Here is a 13,904-nt window from a genome sequence, read left to right on the forward strand (position 1 = left end):
TTTGTTAAGGTCACATTGCTGTGAATAGTGCGCTTTTTCTGTGTATGTCTGACAGTATCATCTGCACATGCTCTGAACATTACGATACAAAAGTAGAAAACAGATAAGATAGTTTGGTTTATATTGGATTTGCACACTGTGTACAAACGGTAAGGTATTATGCTATACTAAAGGTTTCTGTGTATAAAACCCATCTGTTTAGATGAGCCAGAGCAGGAAACAATAGATGATAATAAAAATCGAACGTACGGATTGGATCTCTGGCCTTGGTCCTTTGAATGCTTGCGATGTAGGGGCCAAACCCAAAGCGGTTCTCAGCACGTACACGGAAAAAGTACTCCTGGCCTTCATTCAGATCTGGCACCACCAGAGACTGAGCAGCGCAGGCCGGGTTTACCTGGAAGAACAAGATCAGCGTCAAATACATGGGAGCAAAACAGTGTATAGCTTAATGTGCGTTATTCTGCAGGCTGTACCTTGGTCCATGCTTTTCCCTCTGCTGTTTTCTTTTCAATAAAGTAGCTCTTAACCCTCTCTCCTCCATCACACTCTGGGGGTTTCCAGGTGAGTCTGCATGTTCCCCTGGTCACGTCACTAATCTTCAGGTCTCTGGGAGGTCCGGGCAGGTCTGCCGGGTAACAATCAGTCAAAGACAGAGAGACTCAATGTTTTTTGGCATATTTTAAACTGCTAATTGGACATAATTAACTTAATTAACATATCCTTCTTTAATTTGTATATTTACTTCTATTGTAGTCATTACACACTTTGTAGCACCCTGCCAGGTGTGTCAGTGTGAAAAGCCTTACCGAGGACGCTGACTCTGACTTTGACCACTCTGTGTCCAGCAGGGCTCTCTGCGTTGATAATGTATCTGCCACTGTGGTTTAGTTTGCAGGCTGGGATCACAATCACTGAGGTTGTGTCGGTGGAATGGATCTGCGACAAGAATTTCACCCTCTCCTTAACACATTCAGCACTAACTTGGCTGAGCCATAATTCAGATTGCAAACCATAAAAACAGTAAAGTTTTTGTCTTCTAAGATTATCAGGGCTGAATAATCTTTCAAACCCTTCTTTAGAGGAATGAGCTGAATATATTTTAAAATATTAAAATATGTCATTTGGACAGAATATATGGACGTCTGACCTCTGAGTCAATCGGCAGAGTGTGTAGATCGTTCTTTTTCTCAGTCTCAGCCGTTCCATCGAAAGTCCAGGTGACTTTGGGGACGGGTCGGCCGGTGATGGTGGCAGGAATCTTAATGGTCGTTCCTGCTCTACAGTTTAGCAGGTCGTGAGCAGTCACATCGAGAGTCACCGTTGGCTCAACTGGAGAGAAAAAACATCGGAGGAATACATGCCTTCCTTGAGTTCATGACACACATGGCACACTGTCCTGTTTGATCCTGTCCTTAATGTAAGCTCTGCTTTTAAATCGGTATTGAATTATGCTGCACAAATCAGAATGAGAATATTAAACCTCTGGTGAAAATGAAAACATGTCTGTTATGTCCAGGTCTGTATTAAACAGAGGTTCTTATCTGTGTTTGTATCTCTTACTCAGGATGTCCTGAACCAGGATGTCACCAGTCCTAGCAGGCTCTGAGTTTCCAGCAGAGTTCACCGCGTAAATCTTGAACTTGCACTTCTTGCCTTCCTTCAGGTCAGGTACAGTGATTTCAGTGGAGGGGTGGAGCTTATCAGCAGGATTCACTCTCCTCCAATCAGGAGAGCCCTCCTCATGAACCTCTATAATGTAACCCTTGATCGGGCTCCCGCCATCTTTGTCCGGTGGGGTCCAGGTTAGAGTGACGCTGTTCTTGGTCTTGTCTTTAATTTCAGGATTTCCAGGTATGCTTGGAGGGTCTACGGAAGAAGAACGGAGGGGTCAGGCTGTCTAACTTGACTTTTTTATTTTACCTAATAATCCAATGTGCACATTTTGAACCTGAAGTGCTGTCTATCACCTAGAATGGTTTCGTGTGAGTTACCTAGTCTTGGAGATTTTAGCCATTGGTGTGTCTGCGTCCTTTCATTATTACAGAATGAAAAGGGAACTTTGGTTTTACTCATATGAAATCATCTAAATTAGAGCGCAAAAAAATAACCCAAAAATATAAAGCAGTGTTTTTATCCAAATCTCTGTCTTCCAGTCTAAATCTGAATCATGGATTAACAAAGCTGCTCTGGGGTCACTCACTGCATGGATCCACAGCAAAGCGGCACTCTGTGGCCTCGCTGGGCGGTCCAACACCAGCAGCATTGCAGGCTGAAATCCTGAACTGGTACTCTGTTCCTTCTATGAGCTTCAGCACGGTGTACTGCAGGCCTTTCACTGCCGGTTTGGTGACTGGAGCTCGGTTGACACGACCCCAGTACACAGCACCACGTTCCCTCTTCTCCAGCCAATATCCCTGGATGGTGGAACCACCGTTGTCCAGAGGGGGATCCCAAGTCACGGTCATTGTGGTCGCTGTAGCAGCAATAATTTTTGCATTACGTGGAGGTCCAGGAAGACCAAATGGATCCCGCAGCTGGACTTTCTCTGAGTCGCAGCCATCACTGACGCCATATTTGTTTTCAGCTTTGATCCTGAACTGGTAGCTACCATTCAAGTCCAGTTTGTACACCTGAAGAAGCAGGACACATTTTGTTCTTGATCAGGCATTAAGGATGAATAGCTGTTTGTGTAGGACTATTTTGATAATAATAACATTTCTAATAAAAACAGAAACGTTTCTTATTTGATTACTGGAATAGTTTTTAATGTTTTGACCTGTGTATTTGTCTGTAGACAAACTGCTTTTATCGTTAATACAACAAAATGATTCATTATTATTCATTTTGAATAAGTCTGTGTAGCATCCATGCTCTGCAGCCAAGTCTTACCCCATATCTCCTGTCAATGAGGTTGATGGTGAGAACATCAAAGTCAGACTTTTTCTTGCTTGCATCTCTGCGCTCAACAATGTAGTTAGTAATCTCGCTTCCTCCATTGTCTTCTGGAGCGTCCCAGGTCAGGTAGCACGAGTCTGCTTTGATGTCTGAGACCACGATGTTCCGTGGAGGAAGAGGACGGTCTGAAAATGCAGTGTTAAATTCATGTACAGCTCAGCAATTCGGGATGAAAAATAATGTTTAAATACTGCATATTTAACGTGAAACATTGGAAAAGATGCCGTGTTAAACACAAGCCATTAAAATTATACAAACAGAATTTTAGGTTTTACCGAGGATCTCGACTTTGATGATCTGCTGAGCTTTCCCGTGGCAGTTTTCAGCAACCAGCTTGTAGCTGCCTTTGTCCTGCCTTATGGTTTCTGGGATGGCGATCTTCGTCCTTATGGTTGTCCGGTCCACCTGAAGATAAAACAACTTAATTTGTTGAGGATCTAACTATTTCTAAAATCCAGAGTGCGAAGGGTCAGAGATCCGTTCATCCTCTGTAAAGCAGGATTTTGCTTTTATATTAACTGTGCCAATGATGAAACAGTAAAAAATGTTCTCCATTGCTCCAACATTCAACATGACAAATAGATACAAAGGAACAACAGTGTGGCTTAAATTCATTCGTCACACAAAAACATAGGCAAACGTACATGCATAAGTAAATAAATGTGGGAACTTCTTCCTGTGAAACCAGTAGCTCCACTGAATAATAATACCATAAAACTAAAACTAGTTCTGACCTCCTCAGTCTCCATCGTCATCTTCTCCTCATCGGTCTTCTCGATCACGACGTCATCCTTCATCCACTGCAGTGTCGGCAGAGGAAGTCCCCTCACTTCTGCTGGGATGTCGATGGCGGCGCCTTTCCTCACATTGATGGCGTTGCTCTTGATGAATTTCAAGATTGTAATGCTGGGAGCAACTTTGGCCAACAAAATTGGGAAATTGTGTCAAATCTTTATCAGCCTGACAAAAGTAAAGTATCATCATAACCTTTAGGCCCTTTCACATCAGATATGGCATGTGTTGCACTGACTGCTAACTAAAGCCAAGGGCCCAAAATTTGTGGGGCCTCTGCTTGGAAGTCTGTTTTTTGCAGCCACTCTACGTGTACTATAAACGTGCCTGCTTATCATTTCAAAACATCTCGTTGATTTGAAATCCTCTACGAGAGTTCGTGTTGTATTATGCTCAAATATTTCATAAAACATGCATCACTTATTCATAAAGAAGAAAGCTTTGTAACTATCCCGACTAGTGAAGAGTGTGTCCTTTCCACAACACTGCCTTCCTCCTGAGGTCCGCAGAGCTGTTGAAGGCTCAAACTCAAGCGCACAGAATCTTTTCCTTCATATTGTGCTTGAACTTTGCGCAGCTATACGCTTTATTTCTATTGGTTTTGCACATGTGAATGTGATAGGACCTTAAGACTTTGAACATACTCTCATCATCCTGGATCTTGACGGTGATTCTTTTGGATGGATCTCCTTCTCCAACCTCGTTCACGGCTTTGACACGGAAGTCATACTCCTGGTTCTCCGACAGGTTCTCAATGGTTCCACAGCACTCAGTGAAGATCTTGCGGTTGGCCACTTCAAACTCGGTGCTGTCAGACCTCATCTTCTCCACATAGTATCCTCTGATGGGGCTGCCACCATCAGTGCGAGGAGGCTGCCAGGCCAGAGTGATGGTGTTCTTGCTTCTGTTGGTGTAGTGCAGTTTCTCTGGGGCAGATGGTGTACCTGCAACATTTTGAAAGAATTTAGCCATCACTGAAAAAATTGGATCATCAGGCCACTGAATTTTTCATCAGGCTTAATTAATGCCCTAAAGTGTGAGCTAACAGCAGCATCAAGACATATTTGGTAAGCTCACCTTTTGGATCCTCAGCTAAGATGGGACCCAGGTCTGCTGGAAGTCCATCACCATACTTGTTCCTGGCAATGACTCTGAAATCATACTGCTCGCCAGCCAGCAGGCCTTGGACATCACACTTGCAGGATGCAGTCTCAATGGGCTGGCGGAAGAGCTTCATATTGGCATCCTTCTTTAGCACCTCATAACCAATGATATCGCTGCCACCATTATCCACGGGGTCAGACCAGGTGAGGACGATGTTCTTCTTGGTAACTGTAACAGCCTTCAAGTCAACCACCGGCCCAGGAACATCTGCAGGAACCAGGAAAAATATTTCATGTGAACATAACAGTTTTTATCACATAATTTAGATTTCAACAGTAAAGTCTGATCTGAAGTCAGTTCTATCGTTCCCTTCAAAGACCACAACGTGCTTCTGGATTGCAAAAGAAAAAAATGCACATTTGTGTTCTGAGTTCAAAAAGCAAGTTTATTAGTCCTAAAATAACTGAATTTATGTAACACTAACCCATAACATCCACTCTTGTTTCGGCGGTCTTGCTCCCACTGCTGTTGGTGCCGGTGATCTGGTACTTTCCGTGATCTGCCCTCACAGCCTTCTTGATGAACAATGTACTGTTCTTCCCCACGGTCTCCACAATCATCCTCTCTTTGTCGATTTCAGCCTCATCTTTGGCCCATTTTACCTCCGGCTGGGGTCGACCACGGACCACAGCAGGAAGCCTCAGAGACTCGCCGGCCCTAATCATGACGCCGTTCTTCACAGAGTCATCGAAATCCACAACAGGAGATTCTGCAGGACACAAGCCGTTAATCAGAACTGGAAAGCCATCTGTTTTGTGAGGCACAGTTATAAACACTGTCCCACATTAAAAATGCATATGTAAAAGTGCATCTTGCCCCTGTAATAGAACTTCTGGTACCTTGGGGCTCTTTGACGGTAACGGGTTCAGTAACACCAGGAGCTCCTGGGCCTGCGTCATTGACTGCAAGAACCCGGATATAATAATCTGCTCCCTCAGTGAGGCCGGTCACAGTGTACGTCAGCTCTTTACACCTGAACTCGGTGCTGCGGCTCCAGTCTTTCTCTCCGGCCAGAACCTGTGACAAGAGCACAAGAGTTTGACCACGTCCACATCCATGATTCTTAAGAAAGACCCACAGTTGGAGATTTACTGATTATTAAATGTGTAATTCAAGGAGGTTACTTCACAGAGTTTTTCAGACCTTCTCAACGTGGTATCCCAGGATGTCTCCACCACCATTGTACAGCGGGGGCTTCCACGCCACAACAACAGAGTCCTTCCCGGTGTCCACGATCCATGGAATTGGTGGACCAGGAGGCACTGAGTGGAAGAGTGGAACAATGATAGGCTGCACTTGGTCTTTACTGTTACACAATCAAGTTCTTCCTTCAGCAGCATATATGCAGTTTTCTCTATTTATGAGAAATGTGTCATTCATAATTTTGATAATTAAAAAGACTAAAATAATTTCTTGTCGATGAAGATTTTGAAGATTTAATAAAGTTTGCAGGACAACTTTTGAAACATCTTTATCGGTCATAAGAATGTGTTAACTTTACTCATCTCAGGTGTGATGACTAGAAAGAAGTAGATCAAACCAAAAAATCTGATGCTACACTTAAGAAAATGTGAGCTTTCTCTTTGAAGTTCTCTTTTGGTATTGCACTCACGGATTTCATCCATGGCGACAATGCGATCGGTCGGATCACTGAAGGGCCCGGGGCCAGCCAGATTCTCAGCACAGACCCTGAAGATGTAGGTCAAGCCCTCCATCAGGCCAGTCACCTTCACCTCGAGAGAGTTGAGGAGGGCTCGGTTGACTCTGGTCCAGTGTTTGCTGTTCACCTCCTTCCTCTCGATCCAGTAACCCAGGATGGGGCTTCCATTGTCCTTTGGCTCATGCCAGGAGATGTGCGCGGTGCTTGCCGTCACCTCGTGGACTCTGGGAGTGTTGGGAGCATCAGGAGGACCTGAGCACAAAGGAGAATATAGGTGACTTTATATTTAACGGTCTTTGCACATTTGACGAACACAGGGAAGAGATGTCTTCATTGTTACCTTCACAATATGGCCATAAGGTTGTGCCATATTGTGCCAGAGTCAAACAATGTTGCTGGTTGTATAAAGAAAAACAACTGCTTTAACATATCATTTGTTTTAACAGAAACTAAAAGTCAGTTTATGTCAATCATGTTAAATTGTTTCCATATTTTTTAACTTCACTATAACCTGTAACTGATCATTAAAAATTGAATTAATGAGTATTTTAAGGATGTATTTAACTTTTAGTATTTAAAAATGGATAATGTGAAATATTGTCTGGATGCACACTCAGTCATCCAGCTAGTAAATCCCAAAAGGTTGATTCTGTTCACCTGGATTTTTTCAGTGCGAGAAACGTTTCATCATCATCAGGTGACCTGAGGTCTCCAACCTTATAAACAGCACATTTGTACAATGACTGAAACCAGCACCACTGAATGAACAATGGACTGTGATCAGTTTATGATCATTAATATGCATTGACAATCGATCAACAACCACTGATCAACAGCCACTGATCCATGGCCATGAGTCCCATTCACAGAGAGCTGGGGAATGGCTGCAATCACAGCATGTAAGATGGTGACAGATGACACTTACACCCTGGATTTTGTTGAGAAGGTGAGAGATGCCATCATGGAGGCAGATCAAACCATGGTCTCGTATGATGTTACATCTCTCTTCACTTGTGTGCCAGTCACTGAAGCACCGGAGGTAGTTCATAAGAGATTACAGGATGACCCCAACCTCAGCAACAGGATCAATCTCAGCATCGACCAAGTGTGTTTGTGATAGGTTTGTCTAGCACAGACCTATTGCTGGTACGAGACAATTCTACTACAACAGCAAAAACAAGTCACCAGAGCTCTTTGTATGATGACGTGCATGAGGGAGATGCCCGAGATGAGCGCTTATATATTTCTAAGCATAAATGACAATCCAACAATATAAACCTAAGAGTTTGCTTTTGGAACTGTGTCTTCATTCCACCTACTTCACATACAAGAGTCAGTGCTACAGGCAGAAACATGGGTGTGCCATGGGCTCCCAGTTTCACCCATCGTGGCCAATTTGTACATGGAAGAAGTGGAAAAGAGGGCTTTGCTATCCTACCCTGGAACACCACCAAGCCATTGGTTCAGGTATGTGGATGACACCTGGGTGACAATCAAATCTCAGGACTTTCCCCATTTCACGGATCACATTAACTCGGTGGACCGACACATCAAATTCACCAGGGAGGATATGAACAGTGGCAGGTTAGCCTTCTTAGACTGTGAGATTTCCATCAGTAATGGGGGACATCTACAAGCTGACGTGTACCGTAAACCTGCACATACAGATCAGTATCTAAGGTTTGACTCTCATCATCCACTGGAGCACAAACTGGGTGACATCAGGACGCTACAACACAGAGCGAACACCATCCCCACTGACACAGCAGCCAGGGAGGCAGAAGAACATCAAGAAGGCCCCGAGTAAGTGTGGTTATCCCAGCTGGACTTTTGTCAAAGAAAGCTCCAGCCGATCCAGGAGAGAAGGACAACCGTTTAGGAGGAGGCCATTTACTTAAAAGGGAAAGACCATCTCTGAATCGAGGAGGGGCCTAAGTGTCCATCTGTCTCCATCTTACAATGCTGTGATTGCAGCCATTCCTCAACTCTCTGTGAGTGGGACTCATGGCCATCGATCAGTGGTTGTTCAATGATCATGTCAAATTGTATATTAATGATCAGTGAACTGACCTCCCAGCCCATTGTTCCTTCAGTGGGCTGGTTTCAGTCATTATGCAAATGTACTGTTTATAAGATTGAGACCTGCAGTCAGCTGAGACTGAAGACGTCACCTGGATGAGTGACAAAATGTTTCTCCCGCTGAAATGTCCAGATGAACAGAATCAACCTTTGCGGAACGGAAAAAATTACTTATAATTGAAAGCACAAAATGTTGAATACATGAAATAATTAAAAATAAAAGCTAAACAGATTTATAAATAACACACTGATTTTATTTACATACTGCATAGATGCTTATTTTCATATGTGACATAGAACATGTTTTAAAGAAATACCAGTAACTGCAGTAATTCAGACATTTTTGCATCTGTTAATAAATGCAAATTATTCTTACAAAATATAAAGAATCAATTTTAAGAAATTTGTGTATTTTTTATATTTTTAAAGTCCAAAATACGTTATTGTGACACCGTTAAATTACCACTAAATTACATTAAAAAAAGGAGGTATAATTACTTTTGAAGTTTGTTTGTTTTTTTACAGCTGATTGTTATCAGTCATCACAGTCTTTATTATTTTTATGCTTTTACTCACTGAACTGGTTCTTGGCGACGAGTGGTTCGGAGATGCACGGTGGACCACAGCCATACTTGTTTTCAGCAGTGACTCTGAAGATGTACTCCTTCCCTTCGATGAGCTTGGTGACGGGGCAGCTGGTGCCCTTCAGGGTAGAAGTGACGGTGATCCAGCCAGTCTCGTCCTTCTTGTTGTCTTTCTTCTCCAGAATGTAGTTCAGGATCTCGCTGCCACCATCATCCTCAGGAGGCTCCCAGTTACAGATGACCGACGTGTTCCTGATCTCATCAAAGGTGAAGTTAATCGGAGCACCAGGTTTGTCTGCAATACAAGACAGTCAAGCCAATGTTTAATCTCAATGGCATTTTGGAAATGAATAATTGTTTAACTCTGCTAGCGGCTCTGTAGTAAACATGTTTGCCTAATCAAGATTGTTGAGGTTTTCTCTTTGATATTGCACTCCCTACCTGAAAAGTGGTTTGAGCCGACTGTTGTTAAGAATTGGTTCTATAAGAAAAAAATCTGAACTGAAGTCAATTTCTGAATCAAACTTGGGAGAAGAAAGAATCCCAGGTAGGCTTATGTCAGAAACACTGTGCCAAAGTTAAATATGTGGATCTGTTGTGATTCCTTGCATATAATGGAGAAGCTCACAGACGCTTTTAACTGTGTGAATATACCAGTTATGAAATCTAATCATGTGGCCTCCAGTTAATCGGTAAACTTTATTACCTAGGACGTTGACGACGCAGGAAGCGGTGGCAACACCATGTGTGTTTTCCACCTTGATAGTGAAGCTGCCGTGATCGGTTCTGACGGCATCACGGATCATCAGTGCAGATTGTCCCTTCTTGGTCTGGTCTATACCCAGACGCTCACGCAGGGGAGTCACAAACTCCTCCTCTGGTTCTGGAACCTGCAGCAAGAAATCAGAAAGGTTGAAACACTTGAAACATTCAGGACTTTCAGATGTCTCAGTGAAGACACAAACCTTGGCTTTGGTCTTCTTCTTCTTGATAACAGGAATGAACTTCTTGGTGGGCTCTTTGGTGACATCCTCATCATTTCTCAGCCAGGTGACTTTGGGATATGGGGAGCCAGAGATGTAGGCGTCAATGCAGATTTCCTCACCTTTCTTGATGCAGAGCCCAGATTGAACACGGGCGTGCAGGGTGACCTTGGGTTTTTCTGCAAGGAATGAACGATTTTGACATGTTAGCTCCAACATAAATACACATTTACTTGTGACAGTCACTGATGTTAGCGCATTTGACTTTCACACACCAACAGGGTCTGCAGCCTTGATGGGCTGTGAGCTGCGTGACGGCTCGCTGACTCCGGCAGCATTCTCAGCTCTGACCCTGAACTGGTACTCCATGTCCTCCTTTAGGCCCATCACCACGTAGGAGAAACCAGGGACCAGGCTTGGTGTGACCCTCTCGTAGCGGTCGCCGTCCTTCTCGATCTTCTCTATGATGTAGCCCTGGATGGGACAGCCGCCATCGTAGTCTGGAGCCTTCCAGGTGACTGTGATGGACTTGGACGTTGGGTCATGAGCCTCCACTTGGATGGGTGGGTCTGGTTTCTCTGTGCAATCAATATTAACAACAGAGTCAATGTCTGATGTTTTGATGTTCCAGTTGTTTATGCCTCATATTTTAGGAGTTACACTTGATCTGCTTGGACCCCCTGTCAGTTGTCCTGTATCAGAATCACCTGACTAAATCGGTCCTCATTTTTGTATTGACGGGACAGTTTATGAAGATCATTTCACTTGCAGCATAGTTTGGAAAGTATTCATGTGCTTTTTCAGACTAAACTTTATCTGAAATGGTAATGTTAATGCTCAAAGCAATAAAACAGATTTTAGTTGTTGAACATAAAATGAAACTTACGTTTTATTTCCTCTATAATGACCGGGTTTTGTAACTCCAGATATTGTCCCGCTCCGACCTTGTTGACAGCTTTCACCCTGAAGTAGTACTCACAGTTGACAAAGAGATCTTTGACAGTACTTGTTAGGACATTTTCTCCTGACATAACAGGCATGTAAGTCTTTTTGGACGCTTCACGGCGCTCCAGGGTATAGCTGACAATGGGGGTGCCGCCATCATCCTCTGGAGCTTCCCAGCTGACCTTGCAGCTGTTCTTGGTGACGTCACTGGAGGTGATAGTTTTACACTGACCAGGGAGTCCTACACGGTTTGGGAAAGAAGCAAAACTGTTTAAGAAGATTGCTGCAGAGTGTCTGTGTCTGATAGTGAATAGTGAGTCTGCTTGAGGACTTTTAGACTAAGAATGGATCTAAATCCAAACTTGGAAATTGTTGGTGGTAAACTTTAAATTTGGTTTGCAGAGGACACCATCACTGAACGGCATATTAACAGCGTTATATGTCCTAAGCATCGAATCGCCTTACCGATGACTTTGACATTGACGGTTCCAGTGGCAGTTCCCAGACTGTTTTCCAGAGTGATGGCATAGGCGCCAGCATCACCGCGGCTGCACTTGAGCAGCTCCAGGTGGGCGCTGTTCATCTCCACTGTCAGGGAGAGCCGGTCACCGGCCTTACACTCCACAGTGTCCTTCTGCCAAACCATCTTGGGTGTCGGGATTGCCCTGTAGGGAATATTCAGGTGCAGCTTCTCACCTTCAACCACTATCACGTCCTTTGCTTCCAAATCCATGGTTGGAGCACCTTGTGAGAAGAACACAGGATTATTACTTAGATTTGTATTATCGGTGCTTTAAGTTCACTTCTTCTGAAGTTCTAAAGTTGAATTCCGTCCTTGCTTACAGTCAGGATCTTTGGTGGCGACCTTATCAGAGACATCAGAGGGATCACTGACTCCGACAGAGTTGATGGCCCGAACCCTAATGACATACTTTTTCTCAGGTTTGATTCCATCATCTATCCTGAAATTTAGCTCCTTGATGGGTCTGCTGTTGACCCTGAGCCACTTTAGTTCTGGACGGGCTTCTGCCACCTCCACATGGTACCCAGTGATAGGACAACCCCCGTCCTTGACCGGAGGCTTCCAGGTGACATTGATGTGCTCCCTGCTGGCATCAGGGATGACCACTTCAAGTGGAGGTGATGGTGCACCTGGAGAGGAAGGAGGTTTCATGCATTTATCTGCAGAAAGTCAACAACTTTTTGTCCTTATTTTATTATTGTTGGGGTTATTTTGGGGGGATATCCCTGCTTAAATACACTGAGCACCAAAAGAATAAAGAAATACAGTTAAAAGTATCTTACTGGTTGGATCTTCAATGGTGAGAATCACGGTGGGTTCACTTGGATCTCCAACTCCAGCCTCGTTCTCAGCTCTGACCTGGAACTGCACTTCTGAACCTTCATCAACATCCGTTACCTTGAACTGAGTCTTTCTGTCCGGAGTTTTGCAGCACTTCAGCCAGCGAGTTCCCACCTTTTCTTTCTTCTCAATCACATACCTGTTAGGCAGATGGTGTTTGTCAAGTACAGCTCTTGAACAGTATGAGATAAACCACGTCTTTTGTCTCACTTTAGAGTTCTCTTACTGAAAGCCTGAATGCGCTGCTTTATGGAAAAACCCACCAAAAAGTGTCCTATAATTGTTCTCGTCTGAATGGCTTTACAGCAGTTTGTCTTACTTTGTTATTGGTCTTCCACCATCGCTATTGGGAGGTTCCCACTTTAGCTCCACGTGTCTCTTGGTGACTTCCACCACTGTCAGTGCATAAGGAGGTCCAGGAGTTGCTGGAGAAAAAGTGAAAAGCATTAACACGTAGAGATAGTGGTTCCTTGGGTTTCACAAAGAAGTAAATTAAAAGGGGAAGACCAATGCTGACTTAAAAAACTCACTAAAAGTGTCCTTGGCAAGAACGGCATCCTCCAGCTCGCAAAATTCACCCATCCCAACGGCATTCTCTGCAGCAACCCGGAACACATACAGCGATCCTTCGTTGAGAGGGGTAACCGTATACTTCTGTTCCTTGACGGTGGTATCGACAGTCTGCCACGCCTTCCGCCTCACGTCCCTCTTTTCAACCACGTAGTTGGTGATGGGTGAGCCGCCATCACTGCTGGGAGGCTGCCACTTTAGGTCTGCGTTAATTTTGGTGATGTTCGCCACCTCCAGCCACTGAGGAGCTGATGGAGGATCTATTGAAGCAAACACAAAGACTTTTACTTTAAAAAATTAAATTCAAGGTCGTATGGTTTTCCAAATGAAAACAACTCTTGATAGCTTATATTTTATAGTCTATAACCTCTACAGACGTCATTTGCTGCCCACTGCTCACACTGGTATCAACTTACAGAGTCTCTCCTTGCAGACCACGGGGTCGCTGGGCTCACTGGGCTCGCTCTCACCAGCCTTATTGACGGCCCTGACTCTGAAAGAGTATTCTTGCTTTTCTATTAGACCCTTCAGCTGATGCTCAGTCTGAGGAACATCCTCTGCAATCTTGATCCATTCCTCGCTTCCAGCCTTCTGGAACTCAATGATGTAGCCTTCAATCTTAGCCCCACCATCGTGCTCTGGACGAGTCCATCCTAACAGGGCTGAGGTCTTGGCAATGTCCCTGATGACAGGTTTACCAGGAGCCCATGGAGGATCTGAAGAAGAGTTATATGAATACTTTTATTTCCTGATCTTTGTGCTGTGCTTTGCAATAAGGAAATTATAATCTTGATACCACAACATCT

The 13,904-nt window shown here is 44.1% G+C and overlaps 1 protein-coding gene across 19 annotated transcripts in view; it reads right to left on the reverse strand.

The window, feature by feature from the left end:
- LOC146691423 (titin-like) overlaps window positions 1-13,904 on the reverse strand; it is a 175,371-nt gene that overhangs the window by 70,555 nt on the left and 90,912 nt on the right. For all 19 annotated transcript variants that reach the window (XM_085434860.1, XM_085434849.1, XM_085434859.1 and 16 more), the window contains 26 exons: window positions 13,515-13,814; window positions 13,059-13,358; window positions 12,848-12,953; window positions 12,471-12,667; window positions 12,009-12,317; window positions 11,631-11,909; window positions 11,107-11,406; window positions 10,496-10,798; window positions 10,203-10,399; window positions 9,944-10,127; window positions 9,230-9,532; window positions 6,527-6,826; window positions 6,058-6,176; window positions 5,754-5,931; window positions 5,339-5,623; window positions 4,828-5,121; window positions 4,395-4,694; window positions 3,693-3,874; window positions 3,234-3,363; window positions 2,893-3,083; window positions 2,204-2,633; window positions 1,564-1,869; window positions 1,151-1,332; window positions 810-939; window positions 477-628; window positions 250-397 (listed from right to left, as the gene is read on the reverse strand). In XM_085434860.1, coding sequence (XP_085290986.1) covers window positions 250-397; window positions 477-628; window positions 810-939; window positions 1,151-1,332; window positions 1,564-1,869; window positions 2,204-2,633; window positions 2,893-3,083; window positions 3,234-3,363; window positions 3,693-3,874; window positions 4,395-4,694; window positions 4,828-5,121; window positions 5,339-5,623; window positions 5,754-5,931; window positions 6,058-6,176; window positions 6,527-6,826; window positions 9,230-9,532; window positions 9,944-10,127; window positions 10,203-10,399; window positions 10,496-10,798; window positions 11,107-11,406; window positions 11,631-11,909; window positions 12,009-12,317; window positions 12,471-12,667; window positions 12,848-12,953; window positions 13,059-13,358; window positions 13,515-13,814 — 6,105 coding nt within the window. The remainder of the gene's footprint in view (window positions 1-249; window positions 398-476; window positions 629-809; window positions 940-1,150; window positions 1,333-1,563; window positions 1,870-2,203; window positions 2,634-2,892; window positions 3,084-3,233; window positions 3,364-3,692; window positions 3,875-4,394; window positions 4,695-4,827; window positions 5,122-5,338; window positions 5,624-5,753; window positions 5,932-6,057; window positions 6,177-6,526; window positions 6,827-9,229; window positions 9,533-9,943; window positions 10,128-10,202; window positions 10,400-10,495; window positions 10,799-11,106; window positions 11,407-11,630; window positions 11,910-12,008; window positions 12,318-12,470; window positions 12,668-12,847; window positions 12,954-13,058; window positions 13,359-13,514; window positions 13,815-13,904) is intronic.

Source organism: Copadichromis virginalis, linkage group LG16 (genome assembly GCF_057382275.1).
Source record: "Copadichromis virginalis isolate Kocher_CV1m ecotype Utaka linkage group LG16, C_Virginalis_male_GT1.1, whole genome shotgun sequence".
NCBI lineage: Eukaryota > Metazoa > Chordata > Actinopteri > Cichliformes > Cichlidae > Copadichromis > Copadichromis virginalis.